Source organism: Ascidiella aspersa, chromosome 9 (assembly GCF_963924565.1).
Source record: "Ascidiella aspersa chromosome 9, kaAscAspe10.2, whole genome shotgun sequence".
Classification (NCBI taxonomy): Eukaryota; Metazoa; Chordata; class Ascidiacea; order Phlebobranchia; family Ascidiidae; genus Ascidiella; species Ascidiella aspersa.
Genome location: NC_139455.1, coordinates 20,842,346 through 20,867,555, shown reverse-complemented (window position 1 = coordinate 20,867,555; position 25,210 = coordinate 20,842,346). Strand labels below are relative to the sequence as shown.

General features: G+C 38.8%; 1 protein-coding gene and 1 pseudogene across 1 annotated transcript in view; one reads left to right on the top strand and one right to left on the bottom strand.

The window, feature by feature from the left end:
- Positions 1 to 23,825, top strand: part of LOC146133538 (ankyrin repeat domain-containing protein 17-like) — a 46,056-nt gene extending 22,231 nt beyond the window's left edge. Inside the window, exons 27-50 of the mRNA XM_083396584.1 lie at positions 1,023 to 1,178; positions 1,755 to 1,882; positions 2,612 to 2,786; positions 3,506 to 3,706; positions 4,166 to 4,283; positions 4,684 to 4,854; positions 5,327 to 5,465; positions 7,219 to 7,347; positions 8,965 to 9,117; positions 9,523 to 9,672; positions 10,216 to 10,453; positions 11,175 to 11,346; positions 11,789 to 11,926; positions 12,129 to 12,545; positions 12,947 to 13,081; positions 13,489 to 13,635; positions 14,170 to 14,309; positions 15,479 to 15,617; positions 17,152 to 17,231; positions 17,693 to 18,028; positions 19,805 to 20,095; positions 22,156 to 22,516; positions 23,041 to 23,087; positions 23,335 to 23,825. Coding sequence (XP_083252710.1) covers positions 1,023 to 1,178; positions 1,755 to 1,882; positions 2,612 to 2,786; positions 3,506 to 3,706; positions 4,166 to 4,283; positions 4,684 to 4,854; positions 5,327 to 5,465; positions 7,219 to 7,347; positions 8,965 to 9,117; positions 9,523 to 9,672; positions 10,216 to 10,453; positions 11,175 to 11,346; positions 11,789 to 11,926; positions 12,129 to 12,545; positions 12,947 to 13,081; positions 13,489 to 13,635; positions 14,170 to 14,309; positions 15,479 to 15,617; positions 17,152 to 17,231; positions 17,693 to 18,028; positions 19,805 to 20,095; positions 22,156 to 22,516; positions 23,041 to 23,087; positions 23,335 to 23,385 — 4,212 coding nt within the window. The 3' untranslated portion in view covers positions 23,386 to 23,825. The remainder of the gene's footprint in view (positions 1 to 1,022; positions 1,179 to 1,754; positions 1,883 to 2,611; positions 2,787 to 3,505; positions 3,707 to 4,165; positions 4,284 to 4,683; positions 4,855 to 5,326; positions 5,466 to 7,218; positions 7,348 to 8,964; positions 9,118 to 9,522; positions 9,673 to 10,215; positions 10,454 to 11,174; positions 11,347 to 11,788; positions 11,927 to 12,128; positions 12,546 to 12,946; positions 13,082 to 13,488; positions 13,636 to 14,169; positions 14,310 to 15,478; positions 15,618 to 17,151; positions 17,232 to 17,692; positions 18,029 to 19,804; positions 20,096 to 22,155; positions 22,517 to 23,040; positions 23,088 to 23,334) is intronic.
- On the bottom strand, positions 18,197 to 18,462 carry LOC146133539 (small ribosomal subunit protein eS27-like pseudogene; annotated as a pseudogene).
- Positions 23,826 to 25,210: the final 1,385 nt, after the last annotated feature.

The following is a 25,210-nucleotide window of genomic DNA, read 5'->3' as shown; positions in this document are numbered from 1 at the left end:
GTTTATCACTAACTATGTCAAGGGTACAAACACGTTAGAAAATCCCAATCGTGTTTATGTGAAGAAACTTTTATATCCTTTGTAAACTATGTCAAGGGTACAAACACGTTAGAAAATCCCAATCGTGTTTATGTGAAGAAACTTTTATATCCTTTGTAATCCTGTTTAAATGTTATTACATATAATACTTAAGAAGGTCACAACCGACAGAATCCTTTTATGAGTCATTTTAGACCTTTCTATTTTCCTCGTTTAACATGTGAAAGTGGCTATTTGCCCGAATCGTGTTTTTACGCTTGCGCCCTAGGATTGAGGTTTGGGTTTGATTGATTGGTTGGTTGGTTGGTTGTAACAATAAATTTAAATTCGCGACTTTTGCATGATTTCCATGCCTTATTTCTAAATCGATTTAAATTACTTTTTTAGCCGTGTAAATGGCCTTTTAAGATGTACCTATAGGCTATTTGCCCGGATACGCTTGCAATTGTTAGTGGTTATAGTGATTATATGTCGATTTGAACTACTTTAGTGTCCGGGTAAATAGCCTCTTCCTGAACATATTAGTTCCACACAAACATGTTGAATTCTACTTATCGTCTGCGCGTTTCATTTCAACAGTTGCCAAAAGAATCACTTTACAATGTGAAAACAAACATTGCCAATATAGTTTTACCCCACTGCGTCGCGTCACAGCTTATCGCATAATTCAGCGACGTCTAGATTTAATATTTTTATTTTTTTACTTTTTGGTATGTCAGCTGACTAACGCATTTCTCGTTGTAATTATTAACCCCGATGTGGTCAGCTGGTATCTGCTGCCAAAACGTTGGTATAAACTTCGTTTACACCAAGCGATTACTATCTATTGATAGTAACAGCACGTTGTGAAACTCGTGCTTAACACCCGTATCATCTGGCTTCCGCGTCCACAGCAGGCTGCTAAAAATAGAAGTTGTCTAATACGGCGAACCCGTCACCACCTTAGTTTGACCTTGGTTTGACCTTTCTGCTGTTGTCGACAGATCGAGACCAACCGCAACACCGCTCTGACCTTGGCCTGCTTCCAAGGTCGCCACGAGGTGGTGAGCTTGCTCGTGGATCGCAAGGCGAACGTGGAACATCGCGCCAAGACCGGACTCACACCGCTAATGGAAGCCGCGTCGGGAGGTTACGCCGAGGTGAGTAACGTCATTTTTTAAAGAGAAAATAGTTTTTCTTTTTTTCTTTGTTTTTTGATTAAAAGACGACTTTTACGGCGATGCTTTGACGTGTGGTTAACTGGATACCAAGCGCACTGACTAATCAATGTACGTGTTGAACGTAGAATTTCAATATACCTAACGGTTTAATCCTTACTCCTCATGTAGTGCGGACACCTAATAGGAAAATAAAATAAACGAGACAGACACGCTTTGTACATGAACAAAATAATTTATGTTAGTTAAATTACTCCTGTAAAATGCCTCGCGCTATTGATATGCCGTATTCAAAGAGACCGCTTAAGTTTAGGGACTGTTCCTCTGAACCATTTTTTACATGGAACACTATTAGCAACACTTTTTGCCTTGCCACTTTCTTTTGCCGCCCTCTTTTGCTGTAAAATTCCTTTGTGGCGCAATAAGAAAATGTTTTTTTATCTTAAATTTACCATTATTTAAATAACCATTAGTTTCGTCGGGATTCGGTCATACACGACATCCTTCACACGAACATATCCACATTGTTACTTGATTAACATGCCCCATTGTGCTCAGGTTGGTCGAGTTTTGTTGGACAGGGGGGCCGACCCCAATGCACCCCCCGTACCCTCCTCACGTGACACGGCGCTCACCATCGCTGCCGACAAGGGACACTACAGATTCTGTGAACTTGTGCTCACCAGGTAAGTTACTGTTTATGTAAGGTACGCTTGCAGTAATAATCTAAAATAGCTCCTCTGGTAATTGTAATTGTTAACTAACGTTTCGGCCTATTCAAATCACCTTCTTCAGGGTTAATGACACCTAACGCTCGTAGCACAATACACTTGCAATTGTAATGGATTTAGATTAGGTTAACTGTCGCAATGTTTTAACATTCATATTTTTACTTGAAATGCGGGATAACATGGGGTACATTTTTTATTGCTTCGAAGGCTATAGCTTTTCGGATTTAGACTATTTTCATGTCAACCTTATAATTTGAAGACTAATATAACTGCTGATAATACAAGTGCGTTTTGAAACGTCTTTATCATGATGTCGATTTACTCGACCTTTTTGGCTTTGACTTTCATTTGTCAGTAATATTACCCTATTTCGAAAAATACAGCACTGATTAATTTTAGGACGATTTTGAAACCCACTTCATCTGGGATATTTTTCCTGTGTGCTATTATGAACGACGCCGACAGTTCAAAAACGCACTTTGGCAGTATAATTGCATTTAATCTATAATCCAATTTTGTATTTATGTTTTTAAACAACAGGACCTAGAAAAACCAAACGGTTGTAAACAAACATATTAATACAAAGTTCATTTTGGAATAAAAATAGGCCAACCCGCAACCTAATGCATTGGCGGAAAACAGCTGATCGCATGACCCATTATTAAATCGGTATCTTTCTCCTAGGGGAGCTTTGGTCGAGGTGAAGAACAAGAAGGGTAATACCCCGCTGTGGCTGGCGTGCAATGGAGGTCACTTGGACGTTGTGATGTTGCTGGTGGGAAAGGGAGCTGATGTAAATGCAGCCGACAACCGAAACCTCATTCCGCTCATGGCCGCCTTCAGGAAGGGACACGTGCAGGTGATTTATAGACTTTTAAAAAATATAATTAAACCAAGTTTTACAACAATATTATTTTTTAAGCCCCGTTATTTCCCAGTTATTATTGTCAGGTGATAAAATAGCCCGCAATAAATATTTGCAGGAAACGTTGACCTGTCGCCTTCACAAGCTAGTAATGCAAGCATGTTAAAAAACATAATATGTTGAAATGTTTCAGTGGTTTACAACAATAGTAATTTTCGATCCCCAATATTACCGTGCCACTTATGCCAGGTGGTGAAATAGCTCGCCGGGAAGGTTTTTGCAGAAAACACCCACCTGATGCCTTCACAGTTTAACCGAGATAAAAATTTCGATGTTAACAAGTTAAAAAACAAAATGTGTTAGAAATGTTTTAATTGCCTTTTTACAACAATAATAATTTTCAAGCGCCCTTCCTCACGTATTGAGTGCTACGACCCGTGGTGTTTTGTCTTATAAGGGAATAATTTGCCTTCAACAAACTGCTGGAGGTTCAATCAAGTCGACATTCCGTTTATATAAAGAACAAAGTCAAAAATAAATCGTTTTCGAATTTAATTTGGATTTACATCGACCAGCAAACTTTCACCCATGGGTTAACTTTTTATTTGTCAAATGTGCCATGTAGCGCATTTTGAATTATTAGATTATACTTTAGTTACTTTTTGCAATAATAGTAATTTCCAAGCCCAGCATTACGGTGTAATTATTGTCAGGTGGTGAAATGGCTGGCCAAGGAGGTGTCTCAGTTTCCTTCGGACGCTGAGTGCATGCGCTACATCGCCACCATCACAGACCGCGAGTTGCTCAAACGATCGCACACCTGCATGGAGTGCATCGCACAGGCCAAGGACAGACAAGCCCAGGAGGCCAACGAAGTCGCTAAGAAGCTTCTCGAAGAATTGGAGTCGGAGAAGGTACTTTATTTTGCTGTGGTGTTAGAACCTTTGGCCTAAAGTTGTATCGCAGTTTGTACAGTTTTGCGTATGGCTGGTTGTCGTTATTTCTGAGCGATGGCGATATTTCTTAAACACAATTTTTTATCGTTCGTTGGCAAGCCGCTTGAAAAACGCGGTTGGCTATATTTTTTTCAACTTTTATTAAAATTTTGTTGTTTTGTTCGGACTTGATGACTTTTTCGAGAAAAAACTTCACACATTTTTTCAGCAGTATGTTTTAAACAAACTTCGCCGTTAACTATAGCGCCCAAAGCAACTTTTTTTCTTTTTTTAAACAAATTGATAAAATATTCCGAGACTCGTACCAATTGCGGTTGTAAATTTCTAAAACTTAAATTCATTAAGTAAGAGCCGTATCGTAATGAACTCTCACGACGATTTGTTTTCATACGAACTGTTTCGTTTGTGACGTAACAGAGCCAGGAGCAGAACCGCAAAGAGCGTCAGGCGCGCAAGCGAGAGAAGCGACGCAAAAAGAGGAAGCAGAAAACTGGCAAAAAGTCCGACGGCGACCAGGACAACATGGACGGGGATGGTACGTATTGATTTCTGTCTCGCATAACGAATCACCACAATCTATATTTTCCATAGTACTGATTTGGAAGACAATTCTTGTGTCTGTATTTGCAATAAAGTCATTTTACCAAGGTTAGGCGGTATCAGCTCGCATCCGAAACTGAGTTTTGTTAAGAGTTTTTTATCTAAAGTTTGACAAATCTAGAGACGAGTAAAATATTTCTTCAATTAATATTGTTCCTACTGTAAAACACTTATTTCTCAATGACAAAACAGATTATTTGACTGTCTTAAGATTTGCTCATTTGACACCAGTTCGAAAGTACTGTCACCAGTTAGGACTCTTGGACTTTTTCCCTAATATCTGGTAGAGGATAAAACAACAAGAATCTCTTAGTTTTCACCTTTTCGTTTTTCAGACGACGAACTTGATGACAAAGTGGACGACATCAAGGAACTGATCGAGTCCACCGACCAGCTGAAGATAACATCGGGGAAAGTCCCCATCGTCTCGACCACCTACACGGCCGCCTCTGTGGCACCGCAAGTGTCGCAGATTATCACTACGGTCATTCCAAGCCAGCCAACTGGTAAGAGGGCGTTGTTTTAAGTTACTGTTAGTAAAATACTTTGTAAGTTACTGGTAGTACAACATTTTAAAGTAACTGTTGATACAATGCAAATTTATTCATTAAATCTTTTTCAATTTTCTGTTGAACTATGTAAGGTTATAAAATCGTTCACTTAATTAAACTAAATGAAATTGGTTTATTCTTTTTTAATTTAACCAACCTTATCAATGTAAGTGTATGTAAACCAGTTTTTAAGGAAATATATTGGCCTTAACATTGACATCAAAGGTGTATGCATAAAAACAAAACAAATAAAAACATTTACCACCTAGTTTATATTAAATATAACTGACGAGCAATTACTTGATTTGGTCGATATTAAATGTTACCAACTACTAGCGTTGGCCTTAACGGCATTGTGCTAACTGCCTACATTATTTGGGTATACAAAAATGATTTGTTCAAGCTAACGATTGAACTTTTTATTTAGTTCCAATAGTACAAGAAGTTTTGTCCACTCAGTCGTCGGACAAACTCAAGACCACACTTCCTGTCTCTCCAGCGCCACACAGTGGCGAACAGAAGAAGCGAGACGAGAAGAAAAGGGCCCACCAGGCGGCGAAAGACAGGTGGGCCATTCGTCGGGTTTTTATTGCATTTTTCCATCAGTTTTTACGATCAACATAAGTAAACTTACAAGGTTGTCATGCTGTACACCAATATTATTATATTACCAGCCATTAATTTTTTTTGTAAAACAAAATAAACTAGACGGGGGTACGGTTGTTGTATATTTTGTCAGGGGGTATATTTTCAGGGCTTAGTGTTTATTTTCAATTTTTACTTAATTTTATTTTTTTTATTTTATTTATTTATTTTTTTTAATATTTTGTATTGTGTACTTTATATTATATATTTTGTTTTTTATTTTCCTTAACTTGTTTCTGCAAGCAAAAACAGATATGGGCCGAAAACTTCCCCACTTAAAATATGCTTTTGATGCGAAAGGGGTTCAAATATGGCGTACAATTTGGGGACTGATCGAAACATATATTTGATAAATAGAATTTACGAGAATATTTGCTATTTGCACCTGTATAGTATGTTACTCCAATCCAACATATCAACACACAATTTTAAGTTGTGTAGGCCTGGTGTTGATATGTTGGATTAGAGTTGCCACCAGATTTCGCATTTAAATTCGCGGCGGTAAAATATGTTGTTTCTTAAAAGCATTAAGTAAATTTACTAAAGAGAAGCCTCTTTTTAAAATGCAAAAAAAAGTCGCACGCGCCCAGTTTTGGACGCGGCACAATGAAAGTCTTACGCGGGACAATAAAGCGCAGCAGGCGTTAAGTCGCTTCGTCACTTCACGAGCTGGACAAAGCAAGCGAATATGAACGAATTCTGTATGGAAGTTTTTCTGCTGCTAGATGGCAGTCGCTAGCTAAAGAGAGCTAAAACGCAATATTTCAGGTTTTTGCCCCCCAAGCAAAGGCCCATGGGGGTGCAGCGTCATAAACCTCGACATTACACCTTCATACCACTCTACGCCATGTCTGAAAATTTGAAAGTTCTACGATGTATACTTTTTCTATAAAGCTCCGGACAAAAATCGGTCTGAAACATTTTCGGGCAAAAACAAGATATGTCCCGAAAATAAATTTTCGGCCCATATAACTATACCAACTTATTATATTTTACAAACAAAATTGTATAGATGTTAAAGGCAGACCCGAACTAAACAAATGCCTTTTAATCCCTTAATCCCAAACAATTCGTTATGTTGACTAAAGTTAAGTTACTGCGCCCATTAACAACGTTAGTTAGGCCAATTTGTAATTTTTTAACCATGTCATTACAACGGTTTAGTGCAGTGATTCTTAACCTTTTTTCTTGCTGCACCCCTTTCAGTTCAACCAATTCTCGCACTCCTTAAAATCACCAACCAATTCTCGCACCCCTTCTAAAATCACTTAAATAACGAAACCATAAATTAATGTTCATACAAATAACAGATAGCACAGTAACACAATACCAAAATGTGAGTTAGTTTTACATAGCAAAAGAAAATTGAGCAAAGAAATAGATCACAGTAGGCTAATACATTTTCTGTGTCTGATTCACCGCACCCATAGGAACAGTTTTCGTACATTATAACTTTAATTAATATAGTCCTCCTCTAGACTTTCCGTCTAATCGAGTTTCTCAGTTTATTAGGCCGTAACTAGCCGACAAAACTGCCTGTGTATTTGCAATGCTGCTGCAATTGTTGTTTCCGTTTTTGAAAAAAAAAAATGATTTAGTGCCGTTCCGACATTTAACCAAGCAGTCAACAACACCACTCGCCCTTTAAAAGCTTATCGTTTTTCTCCCACGCAGCCCCGTGTCCAGTTCCGGCAGCGATTCGAGTCCCGTGCTACAGACCCACAGCGAGGCGAGGGGCAGCTCCCGCAAAACCCGCAAGTCACCCACGTCTCAGCGACCCCCGCTCGCCGTCCCAACTGCAAGGTTAGTAACTGGCGTGTTCTACCGTTTAGGAATACTGTTTTGGAGCATGGAGATGTAGTACGCAATAAGAATATTCACGCCAATGCAGAAGTTAGTATCATTTTGAAAACAAATAAAGAGTTATGCAAAATGTTTAAAATTATACCTACTTTTGTATGGGCTTTGATATTCTTATTACGTCATATTTGTTTTGGAGCATGAAGGTTGTAGTACGTAATACTAATATTAAAGCCCATACTGAAGTAGGTAGCATTTTGAGCGTTTCGAAATTGAATAAAGAGTAATTTGAAATGCTCGCAATGATACTTCTGTATGGGCTTTGATGTTATTATTATGTTTTGGGCCCTGTTGCCAAACTGCAATCCTGTTTGGCTTAAATATCCTGCTATTAACGTCAAAGTTACTTTTGCTTAACGCAGTGATTCCCAAACTTTTTTCTCGTGTACCATTTTTAGCTTTTGTCCAGTGTTTATGTATCACCTATTACGTCTGACTAGAACAGTGGTTCTCAACCTTTTTTCTTTCGTGGCCCATTTAGGTTGCAAAAACATTCTGTGGCCAATAGAATTTTTATGAAAGAAAAAACTTTAAAATAGGTTTAAAACAAAACACAGCAGAACGTATTTCAAAACCGATTATTTATTTAACCGTGCATTAGTGAGATACTTGCGGCTGAACAATCCATTTACATTTCTTTTTAATTCCTCCCCAAGCCATTATTTCTGTAAAATTAAATATAATGACACAAATGAAACTAAATCTATCTTTTTAAATCTGTCTGTGGCCCACCTCATGTTCTTGCCCACCACTGAGCCATGGCCCAATGGTTGAGAACCGCTGGACTAGAATATGTCAAACTATAGCTATTTTAGCAATAGATAAGAAAATGACCATGTGGCTGATTAACGTATGACATATGTCATTCCAAGTAGACATAAAAGCCATCAATTAAACTAAGCACGACAAATAATTTTAATGCGATGGATGTAGTTGTTTTCTCTCCACCAGCTGCTAACAATTTAACGTTTTATTATCTTAAACAAGATAAGTGTTACGTCATAAACATGCGAAACCTCAAATTAAAGGTAACTACAACGCGACCGCAAATTACTCAATCTGAAAGTTTTAAAAGTTGAAAGTTTTCGGAAATTTATACGTATGCTTTAAAAAGCTTTCACAAATTTATACATAGTTGGTGTACCACCTGAAAGACTCTCGCGTACCACCGGTGGTACGCGTACCACAGTTTGGGAACCACTGGGTTAATGCTTTGTTCCATCGTACGTAATCTAGTCGTTTTTTTTGTAATTTGGGTTATGGTATTTTCTTATTTCGTAATCTAACAAAAGAGGACAGGTTTATCTTACTTTTTATGGTAATCGATATGTTAAATTATAAAAGCTTGTCCGTCTGGTATTTTCGGCTAAATAGTTTGACGAAAGAATAAAATTCAACAGACAATCTTTTGTCATTATGCATGATCTGTTGCGTAGAGTAATAACTTTTTCAAAGTCCCTAATCACAAAAAACGCTTTAAATCTATTTACGCCGTGTAAAAACTTGAAAAAAATGTACACGAAAATGATTTTTAAGTTAATCTTCGCCGATTGTTTTTAGACCATCCAGCGAGCCAGTTGTTTCCAAGGCCAGCTCGCGCGGGCCACCTAGTGGCCACAGGAGCGCAACAGCGACACCTAGCCCCGGCAAACGACCTCCACGGCGTGATGAAGGATGGAAGGAAGTTCCGACGCGAAAGTTTGCAAGCAACGCGTGAGTTACAATGCACTTAAGCTGTGGTGTACAACATCCACTTTGATAAAGTGGGGATTTTTTTTCACTGCTCACCTAACACATTTGTTTAACTGTATTACCACGTCAATATTTTGATCATCAGAAACTTAAAAAAAACTTTTAGATTAGCACTATTATATAAATTGTACAGAGTTTTACTTGCTCCCCTATTGTACTAATCCACTGCTAACCACTACTGTCATACTCCTCGTATATTTACGTTATAGTCGTTTTGCAAATTAACTGTAATTCTGCCTAGTGCTTTTCGCTTCCATTTCTCTAAAATCAATTTTAGTATTACGTAGTTGAGACAACTTAATGACTAACTAACTCGTTTTCAATACTACTACTCCACCAACACAACATTTGTTTTCGTCCAATCAGGGCGCGCCGCATCATGGTCAACTCGAACCTGATCTCGCGTGTGATTGGTCGAGGCGGCAGCAACATCAACGCAATTCGCGAGGTCACCGGGGCTCACATCGACATCGACAAGCAAAGGAAAGGTGGTCAGGAGCGAACTGTAACTATCAAGTAAGTCAACCCGACCGTCCTCTGCCTTTTGTAAGCGTGGAAAAGTATGGCATTATATACAGTTTAATATAATGATACTTTTGTGAGGGGGGAATTGAAGTCAAAGCCTTGACTTAAGTCACTGTTTTTAAATGACTTGACCTTGGGCAAAATTGCCTGACTTGACTGAAGTATTTCGGACAAATTAGCTGTGCTAAAATTAAGTCTACTGTCTTTTCATTTAGCAATTTGTATCACAGAAATATTTGCCATTTTTGGAAAAAAAATGAATAACTCTAATTGTCCAAGTCTGCATTCCACCGCAGCACCTTTTAATAATTAAATCAATGAAATTGTTTGAAGCAATAGGCATACGATGTAATGATTATGGATTACATCATAAAGGCTATGCAAGATAAGGTGCACGCCTCTGGTCTAAATTACCAAATAAAAAACTATAGGTTACAGCTTTTCAAAATGTAAACCTGAAGCACTTAAAATGTTATTGGCTTAATTTATTCAAATTTATGCATTTGCCCCCTAATTATATCTTACTTTTACCAGGGGAGCGGCCGAAGCCATCAAGCACGCCTACCAGCTCATCACAGCCCTGATCAAAGAGGATCGAACTGACCAGGAAATCACCTCGATCATTTCCAAAGTACAAGCGCAGGCAGCTCAGAACGCAGCGGCCAAGCAGCAGCCGGCACCCAAGCCGCCCATGACTGTTGTTGCAGCCCCTATACCCACTAAGCCCGCCTGGACAGTTCCACCTTCCATCGTGGCACAGGCGTCCAGCCAGGTGCGTGTTATTTGTGTTTTTGTGTTCTTTTTTTCACTTTTTTTTGACAAACAAAAAAGAAAGATTTTTCTTAATTTTTTTTACTTTCTTCTTGAGTTGTCTCATAGGTAGGAATATCGATAATATCGGATCTGAGCCGATACCCGATGCCAAGTGGTAATACCGGTACTAGTCCGATACAGGGGTGGTATCGGTGCCGATCACAAACTAAAATGTTGTAGGAATTTTCTGCATAATTTACGATCCAACGCAATATTTTCTATTTTGAAAAATAAATTTATTACCATACATTAGGTTAGCATCTGAAGGTAACTGAACTTCTTAAAAGCTAAATATATCGTTGATGTTTTTATCAAATCTGACAAATTTCGGGTTAATTTCGCAAATAATCGCGCGTATTGCAGTTGTAACTAATTTACATAGACGGCTAGAAACTCTGTTTAACCTGGACAGCGCCGGGTATTTCATCATAACCCCCCACCATACCGCACCACAAACCATACCGAATAATACACCAAACAAGGTAAAATATCACCTAATGCTAAATCAAAACCATCTTAACCACGTCACACCTTCCAAATAAACAATACCTTAAAGATCTTTTTAAAAGCCCTGAAATGATGATTGACTTCCTCACTAAAGTCCAAATAAAAATTCAAGAACTTTTTATCCTGAGCTGAACCTCCTACTTGCGTTTTTTCAACTCATTATATTTCTTCAGCCTCGAGTTCCGGCAGCTTCTACGACCAAATCGACCAGCAAGCCATCGGCCTGGGCGACCAACACCAGCACCACGACTAGCGTTGCCACACCAGCAACCAGCGCTGTCGTACCAGCGGCAACCATAATCACCAGCGCCAGCAACAAGTGGCCTCTCTCGCCCTACACATCGAGTTCGTTTAAAAATAATATCGTTATTTTACCTTTTGCCTTTAAAACAAACATAATACAATTATTCCATATACTTTTCTGTTCGGTTTTATGACATGTTAAAAGGATTATGTTAAGCTTAAATAATGTTTATATTATAATATGAAGTTAAAAAAGGGGGTGAAAATTTTACCTTATTTATAAACATCTAGTTTGCCAATTTTTAATACTTATGTGAGATGTTAAAAGAATCTTGATTTTTTTTTGTTTAAATAGATCGATTCTATTGACATTTTGATTAGAATAGAAAATTTTAAATAATATTCATATTACAATATGTCATTTAAAAAAGTAATTTTCGTCATTTCCTTGCAAGGGAGATATCCTGTTTATAAACATTTAGCTTGTCAATTTGGCAATTCTTTTGAAAACGCGTTGTAATAGAGTTATTTTTCTTGTGCAAAGCAACTCCAATGACCTCATCAATTCCAACCGTTGAAACCGTCAAGAAAGCTCTGTTTGTGACAACACAATCCACTCCCCCAATCTCAAGCGCCCCCAGCACTGCCACGCCCGCCGTTTCGTTCACCCCCAAATCCACAGGTAAAACATTTATATTTACAAAAATAAGTATTGATTTGTAAATGGAAAGCAAATATTCTCTGTTTGAGGTCTACCTTGTTTGTTTAACCTCTTTTTTATCGGCCTAATATTTTCTGTTCGAAGGCAAGATTCTGTTGTTGAAAAACATACCAAGCATATTTGTATGAAACTGTTTTTATCAAAACTATTTGCTCTAATACAGACAAACCGATCCAGCCAGTAGCCCCTATGGTATCCACCAAGGTAACCTCCGCACCCCGCCTACCAGCCTCATCATTCGGCCCAGTGGGCTCGGGAATTCCCCCAAGTTTGCCCCAAGTTCACCCCAGGATGACCCAGCCGTCAATGGCACAGCAGCCTACCCAGCAGCCCCTCGAGATAGTTCCCCCCGAATCGGCCCCAGTCGAGCATGGGGCGATGATTAATTCACCCCAAGGCCCCCTAAGCCCCAATCAAGCGCCCCTGACGAGCCCTGTGATGGTCACCCCGGCGTCGAGCCAAACTGCCCACATACGCGCCGTCGTGACCCCGGGTCAAGCAGCTAACCATAGTTCAGTGACCCCACGGACACCGGGTCATAGCGGAGCAAGCTATGTTAACCACGTACCGAGCGTGCAAGGTAACTAAATATAACATACTTATAACGTACTCATGTTAAAGTTGATTCCTATTCCGGTTTACTGGATCGCAGGAAAACTTTGAGAGCCTTTTTACCCGATGGTCATTTTTCCACTATTTACGGTGCAAGGTTACTGAATATAAAGTACTTACGTACCTATGTTAAAGCTAGAAGTCTATTGTACTTGACACAATGCCAGTTTACTTAATCGCAGGAGAAGTGCGGGCTTTTTTACCTGATTTTCAATTTTCTACCGTTTATTTGAAAAAAAAACACTGGTGTATTTTTCAAGTGGCTATTATTTGTTGCCGATAATCAGTTACTATTTTCTAAACCGTTGTCAACAATACCTGTGGTTTTGAAAAGCGGCTTCATAAACATACTTCCCTGTTTTATTTTAGGCGAAATGTCGTCTGCATTTGGTTCGATTTCGTCGAGCAGCGGACCAATGACCACCCCGTCCTATTCACCCTTTAGCAACAGTTTCACCCCTTCTGCAGGATCAACTGCTTTGTGGAACAACGACTCCAACTCGGGTAAGTCAATTTTTTTACAATTCGAAACGAGTATGACTTTGTTATGTGTTTTGTGCCTTACCAAGCCAATTAACTGGACTATCTAAATTAGTTGACTTTATTCAGTAATGCATTTTGATTTAGTAACCCTGTCAGTTTTGTTTTAAAATTTTGAGATTAAAGCCAGTTTACAACGCTGCAAGATTTTTGTGACAAATGGCTGGAAAAACACGAATCTACGTTAAATAAAAATTCATATATACCTAACTTTAAACACATTTGGTTTGTTAACTGCCCTAAGTTACCACCTCTATACGACACGAAACATTTGATTTTTACATTCCTGTTTTTCCAAGTTTAGTTTGCTGTAAAATTTCGCGAACTTTGTGCCCCTTGCAACCAGTTTAGTTAAATCAAAATGTTCGCAGCTTCGCCCTACCAAGCCCCGGTAGTGAACGGGATGCCGGACGAACCGATTCGGAGCCACGTCGACCAATCCAAAGCACCAGGGTACAGGGGAAGCATGAAGTCGCCCATTGTTGAGAATGGCGTCCTCGGTGGAGCGGCAGTTTCTGGTAAGTGGACTAACAAACTAACAAACCGAATAAATAATTTTGTAGCCTTTAAAAGATCAAAAAGCCCCTACAAAAGTAGGCATCATTGTGTTAGGCGTTTTAAAGCAATATCCGCTTTTAACCAGGTGGTGCCAGTAGGGATGCTTGGAAAACAACCACTTAGGTGGTTACCCCGAAAAATAAGATACCAGCCTATTTATCTTTTTGAAGCCTATTTATCAAATTTTGTATCTCGTTTTTAAAGAAAAGTTCTATTCGAATGCGGCGTTTACTGTTCTTTAACATATATTCCGTTGGCTATGTGTTTGACATCGAGCTAAGTTGACAGAAAAACTAAAAACTTGGCGTGAACCTTACCGATGGTAACTCTTACCAGTTTATGTAGCCGTTTTTGCAGCATTTTTTATTATTTAAGAACCATTGCAATATACACGACGTCTCAAACGTGTTTTATGTGAACCGATATATTAGAAAAAAGCTAATCAGTTCACCTCGTAAAGTGACCAGGGTCATTAAATAAATTTGCTTTTGTAGCTGCAGTGAGCGGAGTAAAAAGCATGGAGAACAATCCGTCGCCCGTCGGCTCTCAGCAAGGCTCGCCTTCAAACATGGCCAACAGCAACAACAACAGCGACGGCGGAGAGATGCCCAACAAGCCGCGACCTATCGGCACCGTGAGTAACTAATTGCCAAGTCTTGTGATTAGCAATTGGACCAGATTGTCTGTGATAGGTGACTTTATAAATGGAAAACAAGTAAGGAATCTATGCAACCCAGAAAAGGGCATTCGATTGTTTTTTTAGCAGTTACTATTGCTGATTGGGTAATCAGGTGGCACTATATTAAGAAAAGTATTGTATTGAAATTTCTACTTTGACCTGATGAAGCACTGTTGTGCGAAAGCTTGTCAAAATTTTAATGCGATTTGTCTTTATATAGTGCCACCTAATTACGAAATTTAGAATTGAACAAATACAGCCATTTACTTAAATTAACCGTGGGTATCACTTTTTACATTTCTTTCTGAAAGTTGATGTCCACTGAAGTCTTTATCAGTTTACAAACAATAAACACAACGATGGTTACAAAACCTTAGTTCCTTATTCAAATAGAATTAACACAAAGTTATCAACACTAATAGCAATAAACACACAACAATTATAAAACTTAGCTTGCACCGCAACAAAGTAGATGTTACCACTAACAATGGCACGTCTCAAATGAAGGGCAAACAAGACACGTTTAAACGACACACGTTTAAACGAGACACGTACATGCTCAAGGCAAAGCGCGCCACTAGGAGCAGTGTTTAAATAAAATAAAACACTAAGGTTAACACTTTCAACACCTGTTTTGAAAAAACAACATAGTGTTATTTTTTTAATCGTGTGCGACTGATAATTATGTTTAACTGTGTACCCATGTAAAATAGCTTGGTGTTGATAATATTGAACTAAAAAAATCTTGTTTTTTATCCGAACTGAACCACTTGACATGCGTTGTGCAGCTTTTTTGTGATAACGTTCAAAACCATGTGACAAAAGTGAATAAGCACGCAAGTAAATAACAAATCCTATTTGGAACTGTGTCGTTACACCGCAAACTAAAAAGTTAATTACGATGCAAGAAGTGATGTTAAGAGTTAGCAGTGAAAGATTTTTTCCCCGAATTTTTCTCTTAAAAACCATTAACACACACCTTTCTTTCTTTGTAGGAACGTTCATGTATTTTTTTTCATAATTTTTTTGAAATCAATAACACACATCTTTCTATCTTTATACGAACGTTCATGTAGTTTTTTTTCATATTTAAAAATAAATCACACACTTTTCTATCTTTATAGGAGCGCGCGCATAACCGGCGTGCCAACCCAGCCCTGCCACTGACAACCGTCGTCGGCCAACCTGCCACAAACATCTGGTCGTATGACAAGTTGCCACCGGCACAAATCGGAGTCGATCCATTCGAACAACAGAACAAATGTAAGCGCAACTATTATTATATGCTTTTCCTGGTTATGCGTAACAACTGAAATTCGGAAGTTAAAGCCAAGTAGAACAGAATCACATGTTTAAAGGAGTATATCCTATTCATCTAAAATGCTTTGGTAATATCGAACGGTCACATACAATATATAGCAAAACCATAAGAAATAATGAAGAGAAAACGCACACAACAATACGATTCGCGCTAACAAATGAAGTTATTTAGAATATATTATATTAAACTTTTTTTTTGTGCTACACCAACTTTAGATCATATTTTGCTTTGTCGGTTTAACTCAAAAAATTTTACTGACGCAACGTACTACATGAAAAGGCGGAAACTTCTAATCGTTTGTGATTCTGTAAAATTAATTTTAAGTAACCAGGATAATTTTTTTTTACAGATATACATTCTGTTTAACGTGATTTTAAATCTGACTTTTACCAAAAAATGCAAAATGTGCGTCAACGGAGCGGTAATCAATAGGTATAGACCTGCGGCATTGTTTTAAATCCCATATAAAAATACTTCGGTTTCCAAGTCCGAATGATAAACACGCTATTTTTTTATCTTCATCTTGGAATGACCGATCCTACATTCTATACGGAATCGAGATATTTTAAACCAAACGTTCGATGGTTCTTCCAAAGTTATATAATAAATTAAGTTTAGTGACATGTAAGTTAACATTATTGAATTTTATTATGCGAGTTAACACTTATATATTTCGCAAGTTTCTTACAAAGATACCTTTCCTATTAAATGTCTCTGCGCTGCATCCCTGCTACTCAGCTCAAATGCCCTTTTCAGCAGTTGTTACATAACAGCCTACCGGCATTATCTATATACGGTAAAGCTTTTTCCACGCAAAGAGTTCAAAGAGGTTTCTAAACACCGCAAAAACCTTTCTGGCTTGTTTAAAGAGAGCTGTCCATATCCCAGACGTCAGGCAAAGTTCCAAATCCCGCACTTTAACCTTTTCTGCGTCTTGGGACAGCCATAAAGAACGCCGCTTTTGCCCTACAATTTCGCGCGGCGCGGTCTGATTGCCAATAAGCGCGGTCACGATTTGCAGCCGAAAAAACACAGGCTCCGGGCCCTGAAGTTTGCGCAGGTTATTTTGGAAAGGAGTCGGCGTCGGTTCGCGATTCTAGCGCTGAAACGACCCTCCGGCCAATTCTGTTTCGTTGGCGTTGGTTCTTTTTGATTGGTTCGTTTTGCCGTTGTTTTTAGGGCCGTGGAACTTTTTGCCGGTTTTAAGCCGTCTTCCGAAACAAAACAGCCAACAATCTCTCGGTTTGGTGTTTATTTGCAGCATTTTTGTAAAGGTCACCGAAAAACTTGAAACGGATTGACTTTTCGAATCGCTTTGCGACCGAATACATTATGTCGTAAGCCTCCAATCCTTTTCTTTATAGGCGTGGTAAGAATATCAACCCCCATACAGAAGTAGGTAGCATTTTGTCTTACTAAAACCTCCATCCATTATGCCCCAAAGCTTTGCTTAACTTTTGAGTATTTTCATTTCAGATTCCAACTGGTCGACCGTTATACCTTCCGTGCCGCTCAAAGATGGAACCGTTACCACCTCCACAGCCAACAAACCGCAGGTATGATTAATCGTTTACTTTTCGTGTCATTAGTGTGCAAACTAAACGTCAAAATTGACATTTTTTGTGTAGTTTGCTTTTCCAAGCTTTTTTTTGTAGTTATAAGTTTTGGCGCTATTTTTTAACTTGTTACTTGAGATGACCGGTTCTAAATTGTATACCCATTACCCAATCGAGGTATATTTGACCAAACGTCTATATATGTTTGTCTAATTTATATTTGTATATAGTTTGGTCAAAATTCAAGACTTACAAATGCCTTGTTAACACTTTTAATAGTCATAATTTTCATTGACGATAAGAACTTATCTATTTCCCAAGTTTCTTACAAAAACAACTTTCCCATTATATATCTCTGCGCCGCATCCCTGCTACTCAATTGAAACACCTTTTTGGCAGTTGACAAAATTCAGAACCCATATTACTTCATCTCAAACTCACAACAAACTTGTCCCCCACAGGTCACCACTTCCGAAATCGACTCGCTTAAACCGAACTCCATGGACCAGTCGAATAACCCGCAAATCAGCACCATGATCGGCCGCGCCTACTCGTCGGTCCCCGCCATGGGAATGGGTCAGCAACCCAACCGACTACCCCCCAGCAATAACAGCCAGTTCACCCAGCCGAGCGGCATGGGTCGAGTGGGTACCCAGCCCCCAATCGGGAGCCATCTTGGGGCCAGCAACAGCGTGGGTATCGTGGGACCCCAACAACAGCAGCAACAACAGCTTCCCCCCATAGGCTCGCATCTTGGAGGTGCAGGGCACATGCGCAACAACGGAGCCTTTCAACCGGTGAGTTAGTCAGTTAAGTTTTGTTTTGCACCTTTTTTGAAAAAGGCATTTTTTAGTTCCCAGCAATATCGGAACTGATATTAAACCATCTGTGAGACTAAATTCTGTAAGTAAACGAACGGGACTGATATAAACAATTTATGTTAGACTATATTCCGTAGTCATTGTGTGAAGTTAATGCTACTTTCTCCTGAAAGAGCATCCTTCTGTAAGCCTTGCCCTTCCTCCAGTTGGTCGACATAAATCGGTTGAACATCCGACACACAATACCACAGTTTGCGCGTGACCAAACAGTACACGGTTGTGATTTTGTAACAACCTGGACATTTCACGTCCATGAAGTATGAGTTTGGTGATTGAACCAAGCGCTTCTTCTTATGCCTTTTGCGTTCTTCATCTACTGAAGGATGAAGTAAATCTTTGTCCAACGCCATGGCTGCACTCTTTGATAGGACTGATATAAACAATCTGTATTAGATTCTGTAAGTCTATTCACAAGTCGAAAAAAAATTTATCGGCTGTTTAATAAAAAAAAACAATGGAATTCATTTCTTAAAATCTTAGGGCATAATTTCTTAAACTCAAAGAACAGGTAAAAAAGGTAAAAAAGGTTAAAATAATAAATCCTTAGCCAAATAAATTAGTCCTACAAGCAACCGTTTTTAATAGAACGCAAGAATCATTGAAAATCATGTATTATTCCTTTTACTTATCAGTTTAAAGATTGTGACTGAAATAGCCCCGGGTTAGCGATAGATGAGCTTGCAAGAAAAGCTATTTCGATAAGGTCCATGTTGTGGACCCGTGAACCGGTTGTTTTAATCCGAGACAGTGATGTTTTAAATGCAAATACCACAACAGCATCCACACAACTTGGCGTACAAGGCCGTTCTCGAACTCTGAGAACTTAAATTTGACTTTTAAAACTGGTATTTGGTTAAGGTTTATTTTGTTATGCAACGATGGAATTTCAAAAGGAAAACGATTTTGGCATTGCATTTACACCGAGTTTCAAGTTCGTTTTTATCCCTTGTCCAATCAGCAATGCAACTCACATGCAAAACTAACAAAATGTCAATTACGTAATACTGTATGCTTAACGGATTGGGAGAAGGACAAATTTGATCAACTAGTGGAGTGTTTCTCAACCTATGGGTCGCAACCAAAAATTTGTTTCGCTGTTTAATTTGGTTGGGTCGCCGTCTGCTCATGGTTAGATTTAGTAAAATCGGTGAAAAGCAAGATTGCTTTACATTTGAGAAAACTGTGAGAGTGAAACGAAAACATGGTTCAAATTAATTAAATTCTAATTTATTTATGTCATTTGTTCTATTTTTTGTACACTATAAAACATTCAGTTAACAGAATTGGGCCGCCAACGCTTTGCTCTTATGATTACTATTGGCATTCTGGATACCACAAAAAATGCGCACTCAACTAGAGGTTATGCAGAATCGTTTGTACATGAAGAACAGTTTTATAATTGATACAATGCCTGGCAGCAACAGTACATTCATCTAACGTTAGTAAAGAATTACGAGCCTATAAATTTGTCCTTAACATATGATTTCAACCTTGTGACAAGATACAAAAATTTCAAACTTGTGATATAATAATATTTTATACCAAGTATCGTTAACTTGCTTGAGTATCTTCAGTTGTGTATCGTGATTAGTGAGACCGATTCTAGGCCTAAACTTAAGCGTTTTTACTTTCGTTTCGACCCAAACTGTTTTGCGTAAAAGTTATATTAACTCATTTTGTTTTTTCATACAGCAACACATGCAACAGCAACAACAGCGATCTTTCCCGGGTTCCAACCCCGGCTCTCTACAACAACAGCAACAACAACAACAAGCCCGCTACCACATGCCTTACTACATGCAACAACAGCAACAACAACAACAGGCACCTCCACAACAACACAACGATGTGTCGCGCTACGTACAGAACGAAGTCAGCTGGCACCAACAGCAACAAACACAACAACAGCAACAGCAACAACAACAACAGCAGTCACTGTACCAAAGGCACCCGCAACAGCAAATAAACCCTTACCAACAGAAGGTAAGCGTGACAAGCATATTTCGATTCCCGGATAACGTTCTTCAAAAATGTTTGCAGTTAAAGTTATTTTTTGCTTTTGAAAACGTTTACAGTAACAATTTTTTTTTTGTTTGCTTTTGAAAATGTTTGCAGTTAAAGTTAGTTTTTGCCTTTGAAAATGTTTACAGTTACAGTTTTTTTTTTGTTTTTTTTTTTGCTTTTGAAAATCTTTACAGTTAAAGTTAATCTTTGCTCAACTCCCGTTATAAAATTTGAGTGGTTGTTTTGTTAGGAATTAACCGTTTTATTGACTTTTTTCATTTTGATTGCTGTCGGACATATTCTTTTCTTCGAATCTAATAACTCTTTGTTTGCGCACGAATTGCACCCTCGCCAAAATTTCGTTTTCGAGCTGCTCAATGGGCACTGTTATTATTGTTGTATTTCTGGCATGGCAAGCATTTTGGCCAGCTCTGTAAACAACTTGCGTAGTATTGCGAAGACGGTTAAGGAGCGCTAAACGTTAAATGACGCAACTGGCCAAACCAGGGTGCACGATCTGACAAGGAACGGTTGCGAATCAGGTCAAACATTTTGCACGATTCATTTGGTCGCACATCTCCATGTAGGGTCGTGATTTGAATTGCGCCCATGGAGAGCTTGACAGCGGTTGAATTAAAACGCGACTTACAATGTTGGTCGCATTTGTAATGTTGCCTTGCCTCCAACCTTATTATTTGCGTAGTTAAATCCGCGCCCTGAAATTTGCTAATTAGTCTCTTACGTCACCAGTTGATTTCTTGCTATGCAAATTTGGTCGCCTCGTCGACCGTATTTGGCCTGCCAGTGATTGGTGTTATTTATAGACTGAGGCAAATGCCACCTGCCGCCGTGCATTAGGATTGTAGTTTCGAAAATCTATTTTTAATCCTCGTCGCGTGGCCGACCTTCGATTTGCCTTTAGGCCAATGACGTCATGGTAATAAAATGATTAGCTAAATTGTCATCGGCGTCTCGCTTTTTCGCCAAGCCGAAACTGAGCCAAAGGTATGGCAAAACTAAAACGTTAGCGATTCATTTCACCGCTGGCATTCAAGTGTGATTTTCTCTCGATGCGTCAAGGTTGTTTTTCAGCAACTTATGATTTATTCAGCTTCGGGCGGAAAGCAATAGCGCCATGGACGCATCGCAATAATACGAAAAGTTTTATCTCGTTTTTTTTTATTTTTTCTTTCGCAAAAATCAGAAATGCGGCCAATTATTCCCCTAATGATAACTAAATGACTTTGGTTCGCGTCAACAGCTTGATTCACTCTCCATATGCAGGAAACGAATAATTGCCATTGTGACGCAATCGGAACGGCGCTGTGACGTCACAGCACTGACATTGTTACGTCGCAACACGCAAGTCGATATCCGAACGTGGGCGCATCGCTCGTTTATTGAAAGTCCCTATCATCTAAAAGACATAATCGAAACTTTAAAACATATATGACGTTTTGCAAATATTATCTTTTTTACCGTTTTTAGCCGAAATGATTTTCACAATATCGAAATTGCAATTGCCCTGTAATAAAGACCGGATTTTTAATTAAAAAAATATACTCAATTTCAACTTTGGTGTTTCGCGTTCGCGTCTATCAATTGCAGTGTACAATTGCGACCTTTAGAAAGGGACATGATATGTACATCTATATGGCAATATAATTAGTAAAGGTTAACGCTATGTTTTTCTCCTTTTTTAACTTTTTGCCGAAAGAAAAAAATAGAAAACTGTTTTTGCAAACTTAAGAAATCGGGTTCTGAAAGTACTTTCTAAAGTAAATCTCGCCTTTAACTGAAATCCGTTTTTTATGGTCTTTTATTTTGCACGCATATGTTTATATTTTGACGTCTATACCTACAGTAACACGGACTGTAGGTTAGTTACTAGCCATTGTTGTCAAACTAAACCTCAAAGTTCTGTTTTAATTTTTTAAAGCTTTCCCGAAACCACGCAAAAAGTGTTTTTTCGGCCGAAGTTAAATTTTGATCGATTACAATGGTGCTCAACGCATTCTTAAGGTATATTATAAAAACAGGATCTGCACAACAACACCGGTGTATACGGCTCCCTGCCCTCCCACCAACAGCAACAGCAGCAACAACAACAACAACAACAACACTACTCGACCCATGGGGCGGGGGGTGATAACCCCCACCTGACCGCCCACCTCCACCAGGGGGGCTACCAGGCCCCACACATGCATGATATGGGTGGCTACCTGGGTATGCACCCCGAAACCCAGGGGGGTTACGACAGCATGCCCCCCTACATGGATGACTACATGATGAGGGGCGGAATGGGCGGCAGCTACGGGGGAAACCCGCAGACCCAGTCGGGCTCCACTGCATCGTGGGACCCACCCGGGGTCTGTCAGCCCGGCTACCAATCGATGAACGGTGAGTAAATGTTGGCAAAAATACACAATTTAGTACCCTTTTCACCCATCTTTACACAGGGATTTTCAAATTTAGTCACGTGCGAAATATATAATGAATTATGAAATCATGACAAAATCTTGTCTTGGCATATTTTTTTATGGTAGTTTAATTATTTGCTGCTGTACAGTATCTTAAAATATGCTGTTGCTACCAGGCATAGTATATACTGAAAATAAGTCCTTTCGGTAGTAATTTGTTTTATCCTATGTTTCGGCTAACTATGCAGAATGCCTTCATTAAGGAATGTAACAACACCACGCAAAGTAAAACAACACAAAAATGGAGATAAAAAAGCGCTAAACAACGTTCAAACTAAAAAGCGTTAAGACTGAGTTGTGCGTCGCTCTTATCGCTTTCTCTTAGTTTTGTGGCAGAATTTTGAGAGCAAAATATGGACATTTTCCAACGCACAACGAAATGTCCATTAGAGCATTCATGTTTTTTGTGCTTTTCATAAATCGATGTTATTTGTACTTTTGCAGGGCGTTCCATGATTGGAAGCCAAAACGGAATTGACGATAACCAACAGGTAAGAATAATGCCCTCATCTTTTTAATATCTCTGTGGTTATTTTACCCTGGCTAAGATTTCAGCTATCCAGAATTCCAGAAGCGCTGGATAGAGTGATGATTTTAACAGTCGAAGTTCCTCACTTAAGTGAAACGGAGTTCTTAATTAACACTTAACTGAAATTACAAATATTTAGAATTTACTTTTTTTTTTCTGGTATCAGAAAAGTTTGACCAATATTTTTACAACACTTCTTTCCGTTTCAGTTTTCCGGTTTGGAAGGAGTGGTGAAACCAAATAAATTCATGCGTCTTTAATGTGCGCGCGACGAACTTTCACCCACTTATTGTTACGTCGCCCCTCCCCCCTCCGCAACTACTGCCCGACGCCTCCTTTATCACGTCATAATCCCGTAACAAAGCCACACCGACGTCATCGGTTGACTGCAAAAAAAATACGGCCGCTTGTACATAGAGGGACTCTTTGGTGCTGCTACTGCTTATTTTCGTTCAACCTTTATTTTTCGTTGGCATGGTGACCGCCCGCCCCCTTTTCACGGACTGCCACGCCCCTCCCGCTTTCTTGTTTGCTTTCGAGCCTCCCGGATGTTGATGGATGATGTGTAGAGCGACATCGTGTGTTGTTTAATCTTATCTTGTGTTCTTGCTTTTTTCCTCCTTTTCGTGGTCGCGGGTTCGGGTCTACTCACCCACTTTCTTTTCACCTGGTCGTATCGCCTTGTGTCGTTGACAAAATAAAACGCATTACAACAAACTAATCACAGCTCAGTGTTTTTCGATTCTTGCCAACAGCAGTCTTTAGGCTTTTTGTAGGGTGTTTTTTTCTCTTGGTCAGGCTTAGTCTCTAAACAAACTTTGTGGTTGATAGGCGTTTTGCTTTTTTGTCAAAACAGCTGAAAATAAATTTAGGTTTAACACAAGTTGATTTTTTTAATAAACTATTTCTGCCAGACATTGTTTTAAGTGTAAACTTGTTTTTTCGGCCAAATTTTATTTAGCAGCCTACCAACGTTTCGACAACCTATTTGGGCAATCTTCTTCTGAACAATACTAATGCAACTATAGGCGAAAAAAAATATATACCAGGCATATACAAAAGGAAAAAATCACAACGGACTACGTTCTATTGTTTTTTGTTTTTTTAACTAGGCTCGTAGCGATCGTTTCTGAAGCAAACAACAAGTGACCGGTTTCTTTTTTCTTTTGTTCCATTTAATATTGGACTAGAAACGTCTGTTTGCCAAGACAGCCGCAAACACGAGTGCGAAACAGAAACAGCCCACAACGAAATTCGCTAAAAACTATCTTCGCTTATTGCAGCCTTGGAATACTTTTACGCTGTAATTAGTTAATATTTATTATGTATGTCAGACTTAGACAAACCGCGGCTCTTTAAAATGTATTTTATGGAAATTCTGTTTGAACATCTCCTATTTGGCAAAACAGGAATGATTTTTCGTGGAACCACCACATTAATTAGTGATCTTGTGACTCTTTAAAGTTTAAACTCTGGAGAAACTAGTCTTAAGCCAAAATCTCTGCTGAGTTTTCGTCCTAGCCAAAAAGTTGTTCCCTAAAAAGATATATAATAAATCTGTTAACAACTTGGAGAAGCTTCTTTGAGACAATTTGCAATATTTTGGCCTGTAATTTCAGCGAACAAATTTAAGTCATTTTTACATTACAAATACTTTTTTTGTTATATAATTTGTAAAAAGGTGTTGGCAAATCACTTAACTTGAAAGTTTCTTTAAGTAATATCTAGTACAATACAAAAATCCAAATTAATATACTCTGTAGATTTATATGATAACCTGGGGTCGGCTATGGCAAGGGAAATTGACGCGAATGTTTTTTTAACAAATGGAAAAAGCTAATAATGTATTTCAGCACACTTTGCTGCAATAAATCGAATTGCGAATTTAAGCGCTGGATTGGCTAAAGCAGTGGTTCTCAAACTGGGGTCCGCGAGACAATTTTCTGGGACCGCGAAGCACCTAACAAAAATCAACACGACGCTCCTAAAGAAGAAATTTTTCTGTGCATTAAAATTTTCAGGCAACTTACTTTTCCAAACAAGCTGATTAGTTGTTTATTCACGTTATTGTACGCTTCGAGTTAA